Below are 20,450 nucleotides of genomic sequence, written 5' to 3' on the forward strand. Positions count from 1 at the left end.
GGGGGACTACTATCACGATGCACCCACGACTGCTAGCGTTGCTCACCAACGAAAGTGTCCAGTAAAAGTAACTGACAAAAAATGTTACTGATTTTTGTAAGGGATACAATTATGATTTCGTGTCAGCAGCTTAGAAACCCTTGTAAGCATTGCACTTAGTATAAGAAGAAAGAAATAATGTAATAATCATTTTTTTACATTAGTTAAGTACCATAAGAATTATATTGTAAAATTCTGAACACTTTGTAAACTTTAGAATATTGCCTAAAGGGAAACAGCTGTAACCCCCAATATATGCTTATGCAAGACTGTAATCACAATATATAGGAACTAAGTCTTAAGCAACTAACGGTCACAAGATAAGGAAGAAGAATGATAAGGAAGAAGAATGAAGAGCAATCTTCAAGAAAGCAGAATAAGCAAGAAAACAGATAAGGACCTTAATAACAGGATACCATAGACTCAGACAATACCCTAACAGGATTATGCAGGATGTAAAGAGCACAGATACCAGATGTGATAATGTATAAAAGAGTAAAACCCAAAAGAGACAGTGTGCGTTGCTGGTGGAGTGAAGGCTCCCCTGCGCACCCAGCGCTGCTTGCTTATTGCCTCTCAATAAATTGTAAATAAATTAAATTTGGACCAAAACCCGGTCTATGCTAAATTTTTATAACAATTTGAAGGTTTTTGTATTTGTGTTTTGGGATTTTTTTTCAGTTACAGAGGAAGCCATACTAACAGGGGCTTACTAAGACAAAGGGTAGTTACGTATGAGGGAAGTACAAACCAGAAAAACACAGTTGCGTTTTCAACTTCTTCAATTCTTAAGCCTTTCCCCATCCTTTAAAAGAAGCAAAGTCTACTCAGTTTTCCAACAGTATTTGTACCATTTTTATTTGTAAAAATAACCATCTGAATGCATTGCAATAATAGTTTACAGTTAGGGTTCTTCATTACATTAATAGAGCATTCAGTAGTTGAAAAAGTTACTTAAATGTGCTTGAGAAGATTCAGATTGAACTCCAAGTCATTCAGTGAATTGAGTCTTTTTTTCTCATTTCAAATGTGACATTTACCCAAGTCCTTACACTTCAATTTACAAAAGCAAACAATACCGACAAAACCCCACTGAAACCATCAAACAATATTTTATATTGTTTATTACAAATGTTATGCAAAATATAACACTGGCACCAGATCGTTTCACCATGGTTTGTAAAGATATATTGCACATGCTAAAGCATAAAATATAAGACAAAACCTACAAAACATAAGATATTGGCTTTAATATGTAGATCACTGCATAAGAAACGCATAAAATTACATTTTATACACACACTCAAGATTGTCACTAGTTTTAAACGCCCTTTCCTATAACACTGACCTAAGGTTTACTTTTTGTGTAATAAGAAAGCATTTTCAGCACTGCAAAAAATTATACATTATTCCTATAGAAATTTAGCATATTAATTTTCATTTCAATGCAGGTAGAACATATGAAAAGAAACACTTTATACATTCAAAGAAGGTCTGAAATGAAAATTTACTGGTAATATATTGCTTTTATAACACTCAAAAAAAAAAGGAGACAAGTTTCACAAAACATTTCCATATTACACAAATATAAAAAGGCACTCTAATATTCCTTACATGACTAAGAATAAAAATCACAATTTTTTTCTTTTAAAATCATCCTCAAGATACATAACCAAGTTTCTCAACAGTACAATGGATAAACAATTCATTTCATGTGTTTGTTCTAACTCAATAATCTGGCAGTTATTTACTGCATAAAAGTACCAAACACATTACGGTGCCCTTTTAATAGCGATGAACAGAAATCCCCTGAGCTATTTCACAGCAATTTCAGGCAGTCCAGAGGTTGTAACTCAGTATTTATGAGAGAGACTTGGGACCCCATCCTGCTATGGATTCCACCTGCAGCTGTGATTAAAACACAGGATGAAACGATCCTGCTAATACACCTGGGCAGATGGCTGTGCCTCCCCAAATACCCTTTGCTTGGTGCAGACACATAAGTTGTCCACGTACTGTAAATTGCAGGATCCAGGGTTAAGTGCAACAATTACAGATGATTACTCTTGTAAAAAGTCCACAGAAAGGCAAGGTGATTATTTACAAGAGCAGAATGATACCCATGCTTAAATACCTGCCATAAATTACAAATGTATTTCTACATGTGATAAATTATATTACAGATTAATGTACTAGCATATCAAAAAAGGGATTCTGGTAACTCACATGAGATGTGGGAGAGGCCAATACTGAGTACTTCCAAATGTCTTGCTCATGACAGTTTTCCTCCTAAATACAGCATACTCAAAACATGACTTTCACAATGCCTTTAAGATGCTAACAAATTACCTATTTCTATGATTTTGGGAATATTGTATACTTTGATCACTGTTAGTTTCAGAAAAGTTTTTATCAGTTTAGATTTGATTCCTAGAAGGATCAAAGTAATTCAGTAAGCACCTATGCTTTTATAATGTTGAATACATCATTAAGAGGCAGCACTTGTTGCACTATGCAACTACCAGGTATTGCAAATATACAGAAATATTTTCAGTAACTCTGTATAATAGCAAGTAAAAATACTGATTTACTTTTGTTTTTCAAATGGCTGCTTAAAATAATACATCATCCCGTTTCGAAAGAGGACTGGATTTCTCCTAATGAAGCAACTTCATGTAGGAGAGTGTAACTTTGTGTATTTTAGGGTGAGACTTACAACTAATCCTGCCAAGGAGCTTACCTACATCTCTGGTTACAATAAAAGGCTGATCCTGCTATTAGATGGGTGGCAGCCATTTCCCATTTGTTTACTTGTTTTCAGTGCCATCATTCCACATTGAAAAGGCAAAATTTAGGATGAAGACACCACTGAAAACTTTAAACAACTGATCTCTTATTTTCAGTGCTTAGAGTAAGGTTGTTATTGCTATTCTGCAACTTTTAAAAGGAAAAGTGTTGAGAAAAATCAATCAGAAGAATGCTATTCTGTGCTATCTCTGAGGATAAAACAGGGATTTCAGCTGCTCCATCATTGTGCTGCAGAAAATACAGAGTTGGGGGAAAAGAAATGTTCACCTTTAGAGACATTATCCCTTGTGATTTTTTGTTGTAAACTTTGGAAATTTGTTAACGTTCAAGGAAACTATTCATTTTAGCAAGGCAAAATTAATGTCTTTCCTAATTAAAGAACTGGAATCTGCCAGTAGAATTTTAGCAGTTCAATGGAACATGGCTAAGAACAGCAATTAAAATTAAAATCCCTTATTTTTAATTTACCCTGACAAAAGCATGTACTGAGAAAACTCGTCTAATCCTCCCAGCACATATGTAGCTCTGCAGAAAGCCTGGGTGTAACACTTTGACTCCATGCTACACTACCCTTTCCCTTCTCCTGTCACTGTATAGCGCTCTTTCAGTTGCCTTGCTTTTAAATGAGGGAACGTATTTTGTTTTCTGCTTTATACCAATATAGCCTGTGGACTTAATCTTTGCATTCCATACAAGAAGATGGGCACTCTCCCAAAGTGCATCAGCCCTTCCTTTTTCTACTCAGGCTATGAGTCTTGCCTAGATTCACATTTCATTTCGCGTCATGCCAAATAATATGCACAAATGCTAACTAGGAGAACAAGCCATAGGTATTTTTTTCCTGGGCATTTGTTTCACTTCAAATAAATATAAACACATTTACATTAAAAGTATATGAACATATTCTTTAGTCTGGAAAGAAACCCAACCCGAACTGTGGTCAACACATCATCAGTTACAAATGTCAACTTGAAACCTGCATCATAAAATGTAAAATTCAGTCAAGACTACTCATTACCTCAAAAGTTTCTATTTTTATGGTTTAGAAAAAACTGGTTCATTATGTCACTCACATTTGAAGAAAAAATAAAAGTAGCAAAGTCTTCCATTTAATTACTGAAGCATTTTGGTCCTCTTGGTACAGCTGATTAGTTCGTGATAGCTTTTTTTTTAGTTTTTGTTTACAAAGTCTCATTCTTCCTTTTGTACATCTGTTGCAGGTGAGGGTCGTGGTCCATTTGACCTAGAAACTTTGGCAGAAGGAGTAAACATATTCACAAAGTTGACATTGCTTTAAAAGCTGGTGACAATAGGCTTTTTTAGCATGTATCTCCGATCCCTGCACGGTACACTGCCATGTTTTCTGGTGTTTGGTAGCTCAGCTTTTGGTGTTATGCTTTCATTGCTTTACCTTTGCTCTGTTAATCCAGACACTGTTAATACTGTTTACAGTAAAAATAAGTTATTTAAGCACAGAAAAGGAAAAAAAATCCATTTAAGTTGGCAAGTCATGATCAACTTTTACGAACACCTTTGCCTACACCTAATTCCTCACGTCCTCAACCCCCCCTTATTTTTTCTGGTATTAGATTCATGGTTAGTGGCTCAGGTAACAGGAATGTCTAATGACCCTAATTCTGTAGTGCAAATAAACTGTACGTGTTTGTGCTGAATTGAAAAAATATAAGGGCAAAGGGATTTTCATTTTATACCGGTGGTTTCACTAATGTCTGTGGGGAAATAGGGTTAGACAAGTAGAATTTGGCCTTAAGAGTTAATAACTATATTTTTCTCATTGTGTGCTGCAAATAAGAGCTGTGAAAAGTGCCTCTGTACGTTTAAGTGCTTAATACACGCAGAATGCAAAAGGTTTCATTTCCTGTAGAAAAGTAATACAGGCAGTTTTAAGATTTACAACTTTACCTTTGGTTTGTGTAAAACAAAAAATTAATAAATCTAATTAACAGAGCCCCTGGAAGCAGGAAACAGACACACATAGGAAAGGGGTGATGCTCCAACCTATGAAAACTATGGAAATATGTCTGTGTACTAAAGGTACAGCTAAAACATGTAAGAACTTTTTACAAACAGTTCCCTGTTTATTTGTGCTGTCAAAAAGAAAAAAGGCATTTTCTCTTTTTCTACTTGAAGTAAGAGGTAGAGGTTTTCCACAGGGGCACTTAGGGCCTAAAGAAAACACCAGGAATCTGAAAAGCTGCAGAACGTTAATGGGAGTATGTTCCAGTAAACCCCTCTAACTTAGTTATTTGAAGGCTTGATTCTTACAACACTACAAATCTTTCAATACCTACTTGTCAAGAGTAATAGTTAAGAATATGGCCTTGGGATTTAAGCTGTTTAAAAAGACAAAAATAAAGCTGAAATAAAACAATAACGAAAAAAAAAAGTTTTTGAATACTGAAAAGTCAAAATGTTTCAGAATCTGAATCATTTTCATTGTACCCATCCTCTGTTCCTATGTTGTTACTTAAGGGCTTATTGTAAGAGTTAATGCTACCCATACTGGAGCCATCGCAGAGGTGTGTCCTGCCCAAATTGTCTTTTTTAAAACAAACGAAGTTGAAAGCCGTCATTGAACTGGAAGGAGAAAAAGGCATCATGGTTGCCAAAATGAGTGCCAGGCAGTCAGCCACGTCTTTGTTAGGAGCGCAAGCCAGGGCTGGCGTATGACCTGGGCACAAATGCAGACAAGGCAATGGTTAGTACGAAGGGTACTGAGAATGGCACTGAGCATTCCTCATATACATCTCTAGGTGACGTCGTAAGCGGGAGATGTATGTTCAGCTGCAATCATGCCAGGCAATAGGGGTATGTTACTTACTTTAAATTAGACATGCTGGGAAAATACACACTTCATGGAGCATTCAAATCATTGTGACCACAACAAGCACTGTATTTTGAAAATCAGGCAGCAAACAGACTTCACAATATGAATAAAAGCACTTGCTAAACACAGTTCTACAGCACAGACAGTACGATGAATACAGAACATGGGGAGTACAGCAAAAGGGACAGAAACTGGCTTCAGTTTCTGTGCGTATGAACAAGTCCCATTCTGAGAACAACGACTTTCATCAGAACATGAAAGATACTAGTTTAGAAATACTTTGAAGTAAAAAGCAAAGTATTTTAAAGACTGATCAGTCTTTAAAAGCTGAGTATCAGTTGAGTACTCAGAAAGCAGTTTCTTTAGGAATTAGAAAAGAGACTAGTACACGTGGTACTTGTCTAGCAGGTATGGCTACACGGATGTTATCCAAATTTACATTACACTGGAAGAACAACTGTATCCAGAAAGCACAGCACACTATTTAAATACAAATTAACAGTATACAGATGTCAGTAAAACAAAGAACTGGGGAGCCAGTAGAGTTTGTCTTCACTACTATAACTTGGCTCCTGCCCTAGCGCTGCCCCTCAAGCAGCTCTTCATATATATAAATCTTGGAAACCAGTATGCTGATTACACTTGCTATCTATACATTTTACAGGCTGCTATGTAGTACTCCAGCACTTTCCAACAAAGCCTGCTTTATGCTAACAGCAAACAAATTCTTTTCCAGATGGCTAAATCCTAGGTCCTGCAGCAACAGTAATTTGAGGCAGTGACCACTGCTGATACCCTACTGCTTCCAGTAAGCCAAGAACAAGACAAACCTACACCAAACTCACCTACGTTGTGTAGTTTCATAGCTAACTACCTGTATTTAAGCACTGACTACAGTGCATGCATATCCTAAGTGAAGTTCCCTCTTCCACTGAGGTCCAAGCTTTACAGTTGCACTTACACTAAGAGTGTGCTTAAATTTCTGTCTTTCCTTCTGCATATGCAGTTGCTCCTACAAAAACTAAATATGTATAAAATTTAAACTCAATTTCCATTCATTACATATGTGCAAACTAGATGGATCTGTATGCACAATTTTAATGATAAAAGCTGTGGTTAGAAGCTGGTCTGGTTAATTTTTCTGTCCCCTGTCTCTAAAAAGAGGTTATGATCAGATGACTTTAGTGGATCTGATTCATGCATGTGTATCTAGGTAGCATTTGGTAATAGTAAATACTCACCACTTAGTTCTTTTCATCCACTGATCTCAAATTTCTTGCAGTGATGGGTAAGTATTGTTATTTTATAGATATGGGAAGATGGAGGTACTGAATTGTTACATTAATGTCAAGTATTGTAAGAAAGACTAGCTTATTTCAGGAAGGCATTTTTGAAAATATTAATTTAGAAGCAATGTTTGGGGAAGGACTTTATTGAGAACTGAAACAAAATTAACTAGTTTATTAACTAATCATGTATTTTTTGAAGCAACAATAATTTATTTGCATCTTGGATTAGGTCACACAATTGGTAAGCACAAGCTTTGATCTCAGAATGAACTAGGACACAATCAAACATATGGTGATGGTTTTCTTCCTACCCATTTAAACATGCGCTGATTGAATGCATAATCCTTAATTCTTCTGCAAGGCGTCAGAATTATCCGGTGCCACTTGCACGTTTAGGAAATTCAAGTTACCACTGCACTCAAGCATTAAAAAAGACTAGCTGTTGGTAGTACATGCAAAATGAACAGTAAAAGGGACCACTGTGATGTTTAGAATACATTTTCATATTAAAGAAAAAGTATCTTTTATTTAATTTATTTTGATAGGTACTCACACAGCTTTTAATAGGTACTCACACAGCTCATTGTCTGTTCTTGGAGGGATAAAAGCATCAATGATGTCTATCATCAGCTTTTAAGTCTATTGCTTCGGTCTGTTGTAAAGTTACCTGCTAGATCTACTGAAGGTTGTTGAAGTATATTATTTACTTACCATTTTCATCTACTGCTAGGACACATGCCCCTTTGGCTAGCAATTTTTCCACCACCATCTTTAAGCCGTTTCGTGCAGCAATATGGAGAGGTCTACAAAAAACATAACAACTAAATTCACCTTCAATTTAAAACAGACTTTCTAAAAATAGTTAGGTAATACTTAAAGACAATGTTTTCCTTCTTTGGATCATTACAATCATTTGTAGGCATTAAATTATATTGCAGCCTTTAAAATAATCATAATGTTTCACATCTATAAAATACATGTGCAAGACAAATATCATTACTTTTACATACATAAAGATTGCTTAATACCTTTCCAATCTAAAGGCTTTCTTTAAAAGTAACTCTAATTTTTCCACTGTTTGCAGAACAGAATTGAAATTTTATACGAAAATGAGTCTGACACTGAAGAAATGCCTTTGTTCCATCTTTAATTCTGGCTACTACAGACTGCTCAAAATCATTGTATTGCCTTTGTATCCTTGAACTGTGAATCTCTTGTTAACACAGAGCCACTGGAAATTAAAAATAACCACTGGTTTGGTTCTTTCCTGGGCAGACACCCAGTGCTCCTGTCTGGAGGCAGCTAACAGGAGAGGAAAATCAATTTCATATTGGAAGGGGGAAAAAAGGGCTAAGATGGAATGAATTCTTCTGCAAGCACTAGATGATCTGCCACCTCAAATCGTGGTTGAACATTCTACAATGGAATTCTCCGATACTAGTCAAATAGTTGCAGCTGGAGTAAGAATATTGTTGGTTTTAACTTTGCTGATAATAGATGGCATGGATGGCAGTTGTACATAAATATCACTTAAAAAAACCCTCTGAAAATTAAATGTACCACCTTAAGTCTAAATGAATTATTTAGATTTAAGGTGAAGCTCAAAAAGTTAGGAAATGCCAGATGTCTACTTGCACAGTCACATGATTAATAGACATTTCGATACAGTCTTCAAATAAATGACCCCATGTAATTTTTCCACCAGACCATGTATAGAAGTGGCATCAAATTAATCAAAATTAAAAATGAAATGAAATATAAATCTGGTCTTGTTAAGGGCAAACACTAAAAAAAAAAGAAATCAGAAATTGACTTTTTTATTCAGTGAAAAAATCTGAGACATGAATTTGAAATGAGAAATTGGAATCTTGTTGTAAGTCAAGTGAACTTGAGAGGACCAGGCTATACTTACGTCTGCAATGCATTATTTTTTGCATTAATAAGGCTCTGTTCTTGTATCTTGTCAAGTATTAACAAGGCACATTTTTCATGACCCTGTAGTTGGGGGGAGGGAAAAATAGTGTTAATTTGCTGAAGAATGTGAAATTGCAACAAACAAAATGCTACATATATAAAAGTTAAATTTAATAACTCAATTTGAAATATAAAACATAGTACTCAGTTTATACGGATATGTAGTAGGTGAACTGGAGGAGCCCTAAAATACTGTTTATGAAAAGTGCCACTGCAAGGATGCTTTAGCACATTTAGAAATTTAGACATTCACCTGTCTTTCAACCCTTCATTCCTTATAGATGAATTCACTTCCTCAGCTTTCAGAGAAGATTACTATTTCTCTTGAGAGCCATTCAACAGATTATTTATTATAACTACATTAGAACTATAGTAACATAGAGATGGTTTAATCTCAGAAATGAATACTGTACTTTCTGGGTCTTTCTGTGTTATTGATAAGCTACTACAAAATCCCTTCAGTGTGAGAGTTCTGACAATGCAACTGTCGAAATAATACAGATCTGAGCCTTCTTTCTGATACTGTTTCAGCACAGCAGGTCACAGGTGCTGAGACTGCAGCCCTGGCATGTGAATAGCTGTCTGATGGACCTTGAGAATTCAGTGAGGCAGTATCCAGACTCAGTATCTGCAGAAACTGGAGTAACACTACTGCACTGGAGTTGAAGCTGGAGGGAATTCATTGGGCATTTTTCTTGCAAAAACAGCAATAGCAATTGGAAGTAAGAGGAAGAAAGGGTGGGAAGAGACACCACCAACAATCTTATCAGTGCCTCTGGTTTTACTGCTACTCCGTTAAGAGATGATTTTGGGTTTCTTCCACAGAAACTGGAGAGTAACTGAACCTATGCTGTTTACAGTGAGATCATTTGGTAAAATCTGAAGGGGTTTTCCATTACTTCTTTTAGTGTTATGTCCTTATGTTTCAGCTGTCATAAGAGGCACCCATGTCTCTCAATTTACAAAACTTTAATGCAGACTTGAGAAAAAGCTTGGAACAATGTTCTCTTCCTCATCACAAGTTTAATCACTACATTTCCATTGCAGGAAAAAATCTTAGGAGCATAAACATACACACACATACAGACAGACTGTGACAAGAATAGAAGCATACAGAGATCTTCAACTTACTTTACTGCTAGCCAAGTGCAAAGGCGTATTCGACTCCTTATCTTTTAATGTCAAGTCAGCCTTGGCAATGTTCACCAGAAAGTCTAAGGTGTAGAACAGAAATCAATGGACAAACCCAATGGGCAGACAAACATATAAAAATAGAGGGGAAAAAATTACTATTTCAGTGTATGTGTGCATGCACACTAATCAGTTAAGCCTGTATGTGACGTAAGCTTTATGAACATGAAATGAACACTAATCTTGTGCAGTTAATGAGCAAGCAAGGGCAGAGCTAATAGTTCATTCACTGTGCCCCAAACTGTCAAACATGTCTTTATTTATGAACTTCCCCATTTGTAGATCATCAAGTTTGGCCTGAATCACCTTCTCCTGAGAACAACTGTGGCTCCTGCTTTGAGAGGACTAAGCAGATATAAAGAATTCAGCAGTCTGTGCTGTTGAAGCTAGAGAAAAGGGAATTGTTAAACCAATATGATCCTAATCTGTATGCCTATAGTATATAGTCTAGCCTGGAAAAAGCAGCTGCTGATAGCTGCCGTTTGAAGCATAGGACTTCTCATAATGGAGCAGAGGAAAAGGTTACATAATCTTTTTCACACATGCAGTTTTACTGCTCCATAAAATCAAGGGAGTAAACAAGGGAATAGAATTACTGCTCCCCTCATGCTCCTTCCAGCGTGCTCTTAAGACACAAATCTGTTCCTGTAAATGTTCACCAAGTCTGCTGAGAAATAATGGCCGAGGAGGAAAAGAAATTATTTACGGATGTAAAAGTAGCTTTTCAGAGACAGCCACATAATTTATTTTCCTTCCTTAGTTTTCATGGGAAAAAAATGATTACTTATTTGGGATAGTCACTGCAGTAGCATTCACCCTTTGAGACAAACAGAGGATGTACTTACCTACAGCACCTGTGTGACCATTCTGAGCTGCCATCATGAGCGGTGTTTTCCCTGCATGATCCGCAGCATTCACTTGTGCGTTGTGACTCAGGAGGAGCTGGAGGCACTCCACGTGATTTGCGAAGGCTGCTGCGTGAAGGGGTGTTCTGTGGGGAAAGTAACACGACCACAGCTGTTGGTAAGGAATGGCAATATTCCTGTTTGATTACCTGCCCATGAACCTGGAAGCGCAAGCCATTTTTAACTTCTTTTCCTACAAAACATGAAGTTATCAGCAGGGGAAAGCTACAGAGTAGCAGCAGCTGAAGTAAGTTAAATAATAGTTACAGTCTCTGTCCTGGTGCAGTATCAACTTTAAAAACAGGGAAGCAGGAGGTGAATATGACAGTGTGGAAAATCTCAGAACCTCATATTAGCAGCATATTTATTTAACAGAGCATACTGTGTAACATGAAAAGCAGTGTAATCCCGCAGTTTTATCCATCTGATTTTACTTTTTTAACAAGCCTAAGATGGGAAGAACTATTAGAAAAGAACAGATCCATTACTAAAAAAACCTAAAGTATTTTAAGTTATAATCAAAGATGCTGCACAACAGCATTAATATAAAAGGCAGAAGGAATTCAATCCGTTTTGAAGGTTATCAGTTTTCAGAAGGCTGAGACACTGTCTCCCTGTGGCATTTTGAGTCTGAAGCATGACTAACAGATGAAAGTTGGTACAGAGCCCAGCTCATAGTAATACATCAGGTTTTGCTTATCAGAAAAGGTGAGATGGTCTTAGCCTTACAGGAGTAAGTAATCACTGTTACTGAAGGTCTTGAATTTGTTTTAATTAAACAATGAGTATTCCATTTTTAGAATTTCAGCAATTTTAATTAAAGATATATATATATATACATACACACAGAGTGAGGATGTTATTAATGTGACAAATTAAGGGTTTGGCTGAATGTGTATGTGTTGCTGTATCAATATTGTTTTGTTGCACAGATGTTTTCAGTTGTGCACTCAGCAAATGCCAACATAACATTAAAGCGTTTTATGAAACACTTTTCCATGTGTACACAGTATCACTCCATTTAGCAAAGATAAACATGTTTGAACATTTAACAAAGTAAACAGGTTCAGGGAAACAGCCTGCAGTCATGGATGTTCTGCATAAACAAAATACTATTTCTTCTGTATTCTTTTCATATGTACTATGAAACAGTACTTTCATAGTATTCCTGCTTCAAGTGAGCCACCATTTAACTTTGTTGCAGTGTAAACTGCTCTCTGAAAGAGTCAGCATGGCAAGTCTTAGCTCAACCAAGACAGTTCAGAGGTTCAGAAGGAATTATGAAAAATACTAGATGGATTCATGAAATGCAGTTTGTTTAAGAAACTATTACCTTCCTTTGTCATCTTCACAATTGACAATGCTGGCATCGATGGCCCCGATGAGCAGTGATGCACAGTTTTCATGATCATTGATTCTGCCAAAAAAAAGGTATTTTCAGAAAGGTAAAACGTCTTCATCTTTACCCATTTTACAATATTAATTCCCTTCACTTCCCATTAATATTTTTACTGGTTATCCTAACATAACTTTGCCGTAATGCTTTCAGTCACATTTCTGAATATTCATCATCTCTCCACTTAAGCAAACTACACCTGCTACTATGGATTTCAGTCTCTAAAGCAAAGCTGATCCTGCAGTTCACTATGGTAACTGAAAAAGGTAACTGAAAGTGCTGCACAAACCTAGCATTAAAACCTTAGTATCTTAAAATCGTTTAGTTTATATGTCAAATACACCTGGATCTGGAAAGCACTCAGTCAAGGCACTTTTTTTCAAAGCCATCATTTGGAATTTAGATTTCAAATACTATCTTTCAGCCACAAAGAACTTTGTTGTAAGCAGAATAAAAGCAGTGCTTTCTATATGCTTTTATGTTTTAATAAGCATAGGCATAACTCATGATAGTGATCACCTTTTTGTTGTTCATAAGTAATATGAGAACTTTGGATATAGAATTTGCCTCTAAAGCTGATCAGTCTCTTTGGCTAGGATCTGAGTAAGAAGTACCAAACCTTTAAGACATGAGATTATCTCAGAAGGAAAAAAGACCATGAGGAAAATCAGACTGGAAAACACTCAGTTGAGGATGTCCTGGCAAAAGTATGGCCTGCACAAAACATAATTCTAGTGTGACATAGATGCTTCTTTCAAAGTCCTTTCTTCATTAAGGCTGATTTAAGATTCTGACCAATATATTAACTTTCAGCCACTGGCTTTCAAAGGAACCTCAAAAGCTCAATGCATACACAGCCTAAGGCACTATAGCCCAGGTCATGGCCTAAGAAAGGAAGAGCTATAGTTCCACCCTGTGTGAAAAAAAGGCATAGGTGTGTAATTGTCAGCAAGGGAAAATAAACTAGAAAGGGAGCAGAAATGCAGCTATTTAATTGTAAGTTGATATTTTATCAAAAAGCTTAAATATATGACATTTATGCCAAAATACTCTTTATTTTGCCACTTTTTCAGCAGAAGCATCAGGACAATTTAATGATCAGCCTTAAAATAACCTCAAAAAAGCATGACTTTCTTCTCATACTGCTACTTCTTCCAGACATATCCTAAAACAACAGATCTGTGTTAAGTTCTGGACATTTCTACTTACACAGCACAGTGCAATGGAGAGAAGCTATTACCATAGAATGTGCGGAAAAATTTTTGTTCCAATAGTACCTCTATACAGTTTTCATGACCTGTAAGAGATCAGACACAGGTAATTCACTTCATTCATATTAGGTTTATACAGATTAGAATTTAATATTTGAAGTTCCAAGTTGAACACAATGTATATATAAGTTCTTATATGATAAATAATAAACAGATCCAAGCTAATATTAGCACTTATTGAGAAAAGAGAAAAGGGAAAAACAGTCTCTCTTTTAAGTGATGTTCTGTAAGTTGCTTTATGCATCTCCAGAGATGATCTTAACTGATGACATGATTCAACATGGTTTAGTGGAAGGTGTCCCTGCCCATGGCACGGGGGTTGTAACTAGATGATCTTAAGGTCCTTCCCAACCCTAACTATTTTATGATTCTGTGATACTGAGAAGCTTTGTCCTCATATTTAGCAACAAGATCAGATGATCCAGTTTAAAATAATCAGTTCAGAATAGCCATCTATTCATGTGGTGTCTCACATCAATAAATAAGAAGGTGACTCCTTAAAGGCACATTCCTGGCCCCACAGAAATCAATTTCATCATTGACATCAGTAAAACCAGAACTTCACCCTGGCCTCCTGTGACAGGGATTAGATGAGCTGCAAAGCCCCTGGGAGGTAATCCTGTAATTTCCCTGGCTTCTGAGCCGAAGGGCAAACAGAGCAAATGCTAACTACAGAGAGCAAGTAGAGGGGAGATAATTTGCTTCTTCACTTCAAGCTTCACAAAGTGCTCGGTTGCTTCCCTAAAACTGAGGCCACGTTTGAACTAAGTCCACAGGGAGAACCTTACCGTTGTAACAAGCCCAGTGCAGCGGTGTATAACCTTGATTATCTTTCAAACTGCAGTCTTCCTCTGAAAGTGCTATCTGCAGTAATTCACTCAGCCAAGTGGCGTGACCCAGAGCTGCTGCAAAGTGCAGAGGTGTTCTGCCTCTGGCATCTTTACATAAAATAGATACTTCTTTCTCTAACAGCATCTGAACACACTCTTCATGCCCGGTCATAATCTGGTAACAAAGAAATGAATAAAGAGGTTGACATAATACAGATTCTTGCCCAGGAAATATGGAATAGGATTGATGCTTGTGAACATGAGATGGCCTGGATGGGATTCAGAAGGCAGAAATGAAAGCTCCTTTTCTCCCATGAGTACCTATGATAACTGATACATTGAAAACACTTGGCACTGTCTTTCAAAGGCTGTCTGTGGAAGAGACTCCACTAAGTGAGGTACAAAACCAAAGAGGAGTTTAAGACTAAGGAAACAGATGAAGTAGGAGTGAAGTTCAGAAAACCTGAGTCTGACTTCTCAAAAACATGTATTGAATGTGAGAGAAGAACTGTGGAAAAGCTGCTTTTACAGCTGGCCAGCTACTGTATCAGTGACCTCTGTATCATATATAAGTTAACTTTGGTGTCCTGAGCATGCTAATGCATTGCTATCAATACAGAACATATGCCATAGCTTTTATTATGTGCTGGACTCCTAAGCTGAACTGCTCACTGCAGTTATCAGGGAGTTCTGCGTAAATATCACCTCTTGCATCAACTTTACTTTGGCTAAGAAGGTGACTCCCAGCAAAGATGTGCCTCAAGTTTCACCGCCTCTATTAAAAACTTGAGCTTTAGGTTATTTACACCATCTTCCCAAGAAAAATGGCGTAACTGCTGGGCAGTTCTTTTAAAGAGATTATTTTCAGAATTCATAGGTGCGTGGTTCTAAGAATAATGATTGCTATTGTAAAGTGTCTAGAGCCAAGAAAAAATGGTCTAATCAGTATTTCAGCTAATCACTTGAAGTAAACATGAAAGAAAGTCAAAAGCAGAGCATTACTGAGAGTGGATCTGACCTGCTTTTCACCTCATTGACCGTGCCTGGTTATGTTTCCAATAATTTACAGTATTTCCTACGTACATTATCTCTATCTTTATGAGTCGGTTGTAGTCACAGTAAAACAAGTAAGTATGAATCATAAAAATTAAGTCACCCCTCGATGTAAAGCTGTGCATCCCAGGAGATCAGCTGCATCTACAGATGCTTCTTTTTCAAGTAATAAAGAAACAGCATCAATGTGCCCATATGCCACTGCAAGCATCAGTGGGGTTCTAGAAAAAGACAAAACAAAACCACTCACAGTTATAAAATTACATGCTACTTCCTAATGCTAACTTACAGGAATAGAGGGATCAGGAAGCCCTGTGTTTCTCTCCGTTCCTATGCACAATCCTGGTTGTCTCTATGTAACATCCAAGTGAAGACCTTTTCTATTAAGTTATTAAGATGTTTAACAACCATCTACCATGACTGAAATACAAACTCATTTCTAAGCCATTTACAGAGCAGCATTACTCAAAACAATCTGTTGTCTTAATAACCTACAGTTACTGTCACCTCCATGAGCTTTACAATACCCAGGCGTTGTGAATGAATGCCCCTGCTAGCCACGAAGTTGAGAACCACCCAAAGCATTTCTTGTGCAAATGCTGCACGATTGCTTAAAAGGGAAGAAGGGACATGAGGAAACAGAATTTGGACTAACATATCTTCCATTTGTTTCTGAAAGAGATCTATTCTCCTTCTATAGATAGACTAATACCATTTAAAACCATATATACAGTCAGATATGTTCCAGGAACCCCACATGAGTTTTTTAAACTATTTAAGCCATATTTTCACTTCAAAAATATACGTTATTGTCCCTTTACAACTGGCATTTAATGAGAAATAGGATTTTTGTAGCAACATCTCAGATGCACGTGTCACTTCGAATAAACATTCTGTCCCACTGCGGCAGCCTGGTATACCAAGTAAACCCTGGAACGGCAATGTCTGAGAAAGAGCAAGACTCCATAGAAACATCTCAGTTTCTGTTGAATCTGTTCGCCAGCATCTACGAACAACTGTTTAATGTATGATGCAGAGCCTAAGATTTATGTATAATCCTTTCCAAATGGCTTAGGTCAACTGAATACGTACTTTATAATCTCTGCCAGAATCTATAAGGATAAGTGCAGGAAATAGAGTATTTCAAATAAATGATTTCTGGTGAGAAATCCAAGATGCTGTTTGAATCACGGAGCTGAAAAAAAACCCCATTACAAATAAAACTTACTGTCCTTTGGCATCTGTCACGTCAGGGTTGTCTGCAACTTCCAACAACAACCGTAAACAAGGTGTATGGCCGTTAATGACTATAAAGGGAGAAAAAAAGGCATGTTCAATTAAAATGTGTTTAATTTCAGACTTTTTTCCATTGGAATGTTTATGGATAAGAAATTTTCTTATAAACAAAATATTCCACAGTGTAAGAAACTGATATTCACACAGTTGTCTTGTAACTTGTGCATGTGAAATGGTGAGCTGTTATTTCCCTGACCTCAGTAAGATTAATTCCCTTACATACAAAAATCCCACATGAGTAAAGCAGAGACTGTGATTTTCAGTACTGAGAAGATTGTACTAAACCAGACAGCATTTCAGAATCCCACAGACTGAACAGGCAGACAAAGCTTTTTGTGACCAGGTTTGAGACCACAGCAGGAAGTGTGTGGTCAAAGCTCTTGCTTCTTGTGTGCACTGTACAAGCAAGTTCTTCAGCGCTGCTAGGAAAACTGAAGCATCTGCACAGAATGACCAACCATACATGTCATATTTGTAACAGCTCGTCACACCAGAGACTAAAATTCCCTTTGGGTTTTTCCATCTCATTTAATGCCATTGGAAGCCACAGCTATCTCAAAAATGGAATTTTCATTTTAAAATGTAACCTATTGCTGTTCAAATAGCTCTGAGTTACTACATTCTGCAGGGCCTGACACTGGAAGCCCATCTGTGTATCAGCTGGCTTAAAGGCTTCAGCCTTTTATGGGATGAAGAGATCAGTATTTTTTTCTTTGAAAACCAGTAATTCCTGTACTCAGTAGCTATAGATTGTGTTCTTATTACAGCAAGTCATGCATTCACACTGCCTACACCCCGTGGGCTGAGGCAGAACCCTTGGACACCACCTCTGTCACATCACATTTAAATAACTCATCCAAAAACAATCTTAGTTGCTCTAACCAGACAAATAAAGGACATTTTTAGCTATTTACCACTAAGTGATGCCATATACATAACATGTAAACAGTTCTGCAGGGCTGATGAGTCACTGGCTTAGGGGATAAAAGAGATCTGTTCTTTCTCCCAGTGGGAGGAAGAGAAATCATAACTTGTTCACACCAATGTCTGACAAGGGGTTTGGTAAATTAACTTTAGAACAGACTCTCCCAGAAATTCTCAGGAGCTGACCCAGTGACGGCAAAGCATTACAGACCCTGCAGGGAACATCAGTTTGACCAACAGAGCTACAACACTAACCCTAGGGGAACATTTGCAATGGATTCCCCAGGCTAGCCAGAGGAAAGACTGGTGGTAATAAAATTACACAGGGAACATATAATTTAGGCTAAGGAAATTCTCCATATGATGAGGTCAGAGGCAGTCTGTGTCCTCAGGGGGCTAGGCAGAAAAAATAACTACTTCATTAGGTGATTTCTCTACTGTTACAAATCCCCTCACTGAATGGAGCTCTGCAGAATCCTGTAATCCAATCCACCACCTCAGGCCGCCCTAACTGCCATTGCGTTGTGTAATTAGAAGGAATGAAGGCAAATGTGTTGCAGGGGACGGGCACACTTGCCACCTTGGCTCTTCCCAGTGCACTGCATTGCACTGGTATTCATAGAGTCATAGAATCGTGTGTGCAAGTGTGCAAATGTGCAAGGGATTTATTCCACAGGAATGCCCTCTGAGATATCAAAATATCCCAATTTACCTCTTGCACTGTAAATTAAAGCCGCTGAAAGCTGCAGTGGCAGCACGCAGAGTGGTATCACTCTTTGTTCCTAAACACAACATAGTGTTGTGAAACGGCATAATAAAACCCATCAGTTGCAAGTGGCTTATGGAGTAGCTGGTCATAGGAGCTTTACTCCAGAGTTAATTTCCACAGAACTCTGCATAGCTCTTGAATGGAAGCTTCTAAACTTACATCTTAATGGATATTAACCCAAAGTGCACTTACCTCACATTTGAAGACCTCCAAATTAATGACAAATTTCCTTTGCTAGGAGTTCATTCAACCTGCCTGTGCAGTGTTTTTCTGTCTGCTTAAGGCACATGGTCCCTTGTCAGTCTGTCATTCCCATGAGCAGAATTCCCTTGCCTTTTGTTTTGTTACCCACCTAACTTAATTTGCTTCACTGCACATTTCAAGAACATTTTCCTTCTGTCCCTGGGTTGTTTTTAATCTGAGGAGGAAAATTATCAGACCAGAAAAGTCTATGGGGCATCTTCCTACTGCTTTTACATAGAAGGCACTCATAGCATAGTGATAGAGGCAATTAAAATGTTAGGAAAAAACCAACCCACAATCAGAATTTGCATGAAGGTAAGAAATGTGCGTATTAAAATATCACCTTCTGTTGAACAAATCTACTGAATCTTATTCAAAAGATTTATTCAACAAAGTTATATCTTAAGTCAGAGCTGCTAAAAAACCTAGTGGTAACAAATAACTTTGGTATCATTTACTTTTTTCAGTATTACAGAACCCTCACAACTCAGCCATGACAAGAAACCTATGTCACTGTAACCAGTTGTCTAAACAATTCAGAACCACTGCTATAGTGCTAATGTACCAGACAAAGCCACGCTTTGTTCATCATCATGACCCATTCCTGGCAGTGTTCAAGGCCAGGCTGGACAGGGCTTGGAGCAACCTGGTCTAGTGGAAGGTGTCCCTACTTGTGGCAGGGGGTTGGGACTGGATGAGCTTTAAGGTCCCTTCAACCCAAACCATCCTGCGATTCTATGATTCTGTGTATATGCATTTTAATACAAACAAGACTAAAAGATAAACAGAAAGTCAATTAATCCTGTCTTAACTGGCCAAATTAATTTGCCCTGAAAATGTTGTCCAATGAAGTATTAATGTTACTTCCCACTAGAGGTCACTGCTATGCTGCACTGAGCCCCTCGATGAACAGCCAGAGGAGCAAGGTTCCCTTTGGCACCCCTGCGTATTTACCTGTCAGGTACCTATTAAATAATAACCTTTAAATAAATGGCCAATTCCACATTCTCCAGTTAATCAGGCACGCTGCATTATTAACACTCAACACACGAGCAGTGGAGCAGACTCCCAGCAAGAGCAAGTACACAAGCTAGCTCAGGAGAAGGATAATGCCTGAAAGGGAGCTTATTTCTGTTATGTTGCCTCTGCAAAAGGGTGAAAGCTTTGGACACCAGGATAATTTTATCAGCAGTCAGAGTCTACCTGTACTTTCAACCTGTCTTCCCCAGGAGAAGCAGTGAGGCAAGTGTTCTCTCTTCCCCTGGTTTTGTGGCCAAGGAACCATTAAAAGAAGGTGTCATAGGAGAAACATCACACATCTTAAAGGAGCAGGTGGTAATAGAGGGGTGAAGTAAAGCAGAGGCAAGCATGTAAGGGCAGAGCAGTAGTGGTGTGGAAAAATACAGGATGCTGTGTGAGCGGAGACTGAACCTCAGCGACAGAGGGAAGAAGAAAACAAGGAAATGAAAGATAAAAGGTTAAATGTAGGATCCCCGCATCAAACAAGCAGCAGTCCTCAGTACGTGTCAAAATCTCCTTGTGGTTAGAAGAAATGTGTGCAGGAATAGTAGGTAGGTAAAGGTAACTGCTTCTGTGTTGCAGAGTTTATACTGC

General features: G+C 37.7%; 1 protein-coding gene across 11 annotated transcripts in view; it reads right to left on the reverse strand.

Annotated features, from left to right (window-relative positions):
- Window positions 1–870: 870 nt before the first annotated feature.
- ANKRD44 (ankyrin repeat domain 44) overlaps window positions 871–20,450 on the reverse strand; it is a 134,381-nt gene continuing 114,801 nt past the window's right edge. For 7 of the 11 annotated variants that reach the window (XM_061376810.1, XM_061376797.1, XM_061376787.1 and 4 more), the window contains 10 exons: window positions 16,833–16,911; window positions 15,708–15,825; window positions 14,510–14,726; window positions 13,660–13,747; window positions 12,388–12,471; window positions 10,995–11,140; window positions 10,090–10,172; window positions 8,897–8,979; window positions 7,696–7,787; window positions 4,923–5,539 (listed from right to left, as the gene is read on the reverse strand). In XM_061376810.1, coding sequence (XP_061232794.1) covers window positions 5,274–5,539; window positions 7,696–7,787; window positions 8,897–8,979; window positions 10,090–10,172; window positions 10,995–11,140; window positions 12,388–12,471; window positions 13,660–13,747; window positions 14,510–14,726; window positions 15,708–15,825; window positions 16,833–16,911 — 1,256 coding nt within the window. In that variant the 3' untranslated portion in view covers window positions 4,923–5,273. Of the gene's footprint in view, window positions 4,098–4,922; window positions 5,540–7,295; window positions 7,368–7,695; window positions 7,788–8,896; window positions 8,980–10,089; window positions 10,173–10,994; window positions 11,141–12,387; window positions 12,472–13,659; window positions 13,748–14,509; window positions 14,727–15,707; window positions 15,826–16,832; window positions 16,912–20,450 lie in introns of those variants that run through there. The other 4 variants (XM_061376844.1, XM_061376836.1, XM_061376820.1 and 1 more) reach the window with 2 other exon arrangements.

Source organism: Neopsephotus bourkii, unplaced genomic scaffold, assembly GCF_033783945.1.
Source record: "Neopsephotus bourkii isolate Nb327-2 ecotype Australia unplaced genomic scaffold, CSIRO-AGI_Nbou_v1 NB_196, whole genome shotgun sequence".
Taxonomy (NCBI): domain Eukaryota; kingdom Metazoa; phylum Chordata; class Aves; order Psittaciformes; family Psittacidae; genus Neopsephotus; species Neopsephotus bourkii.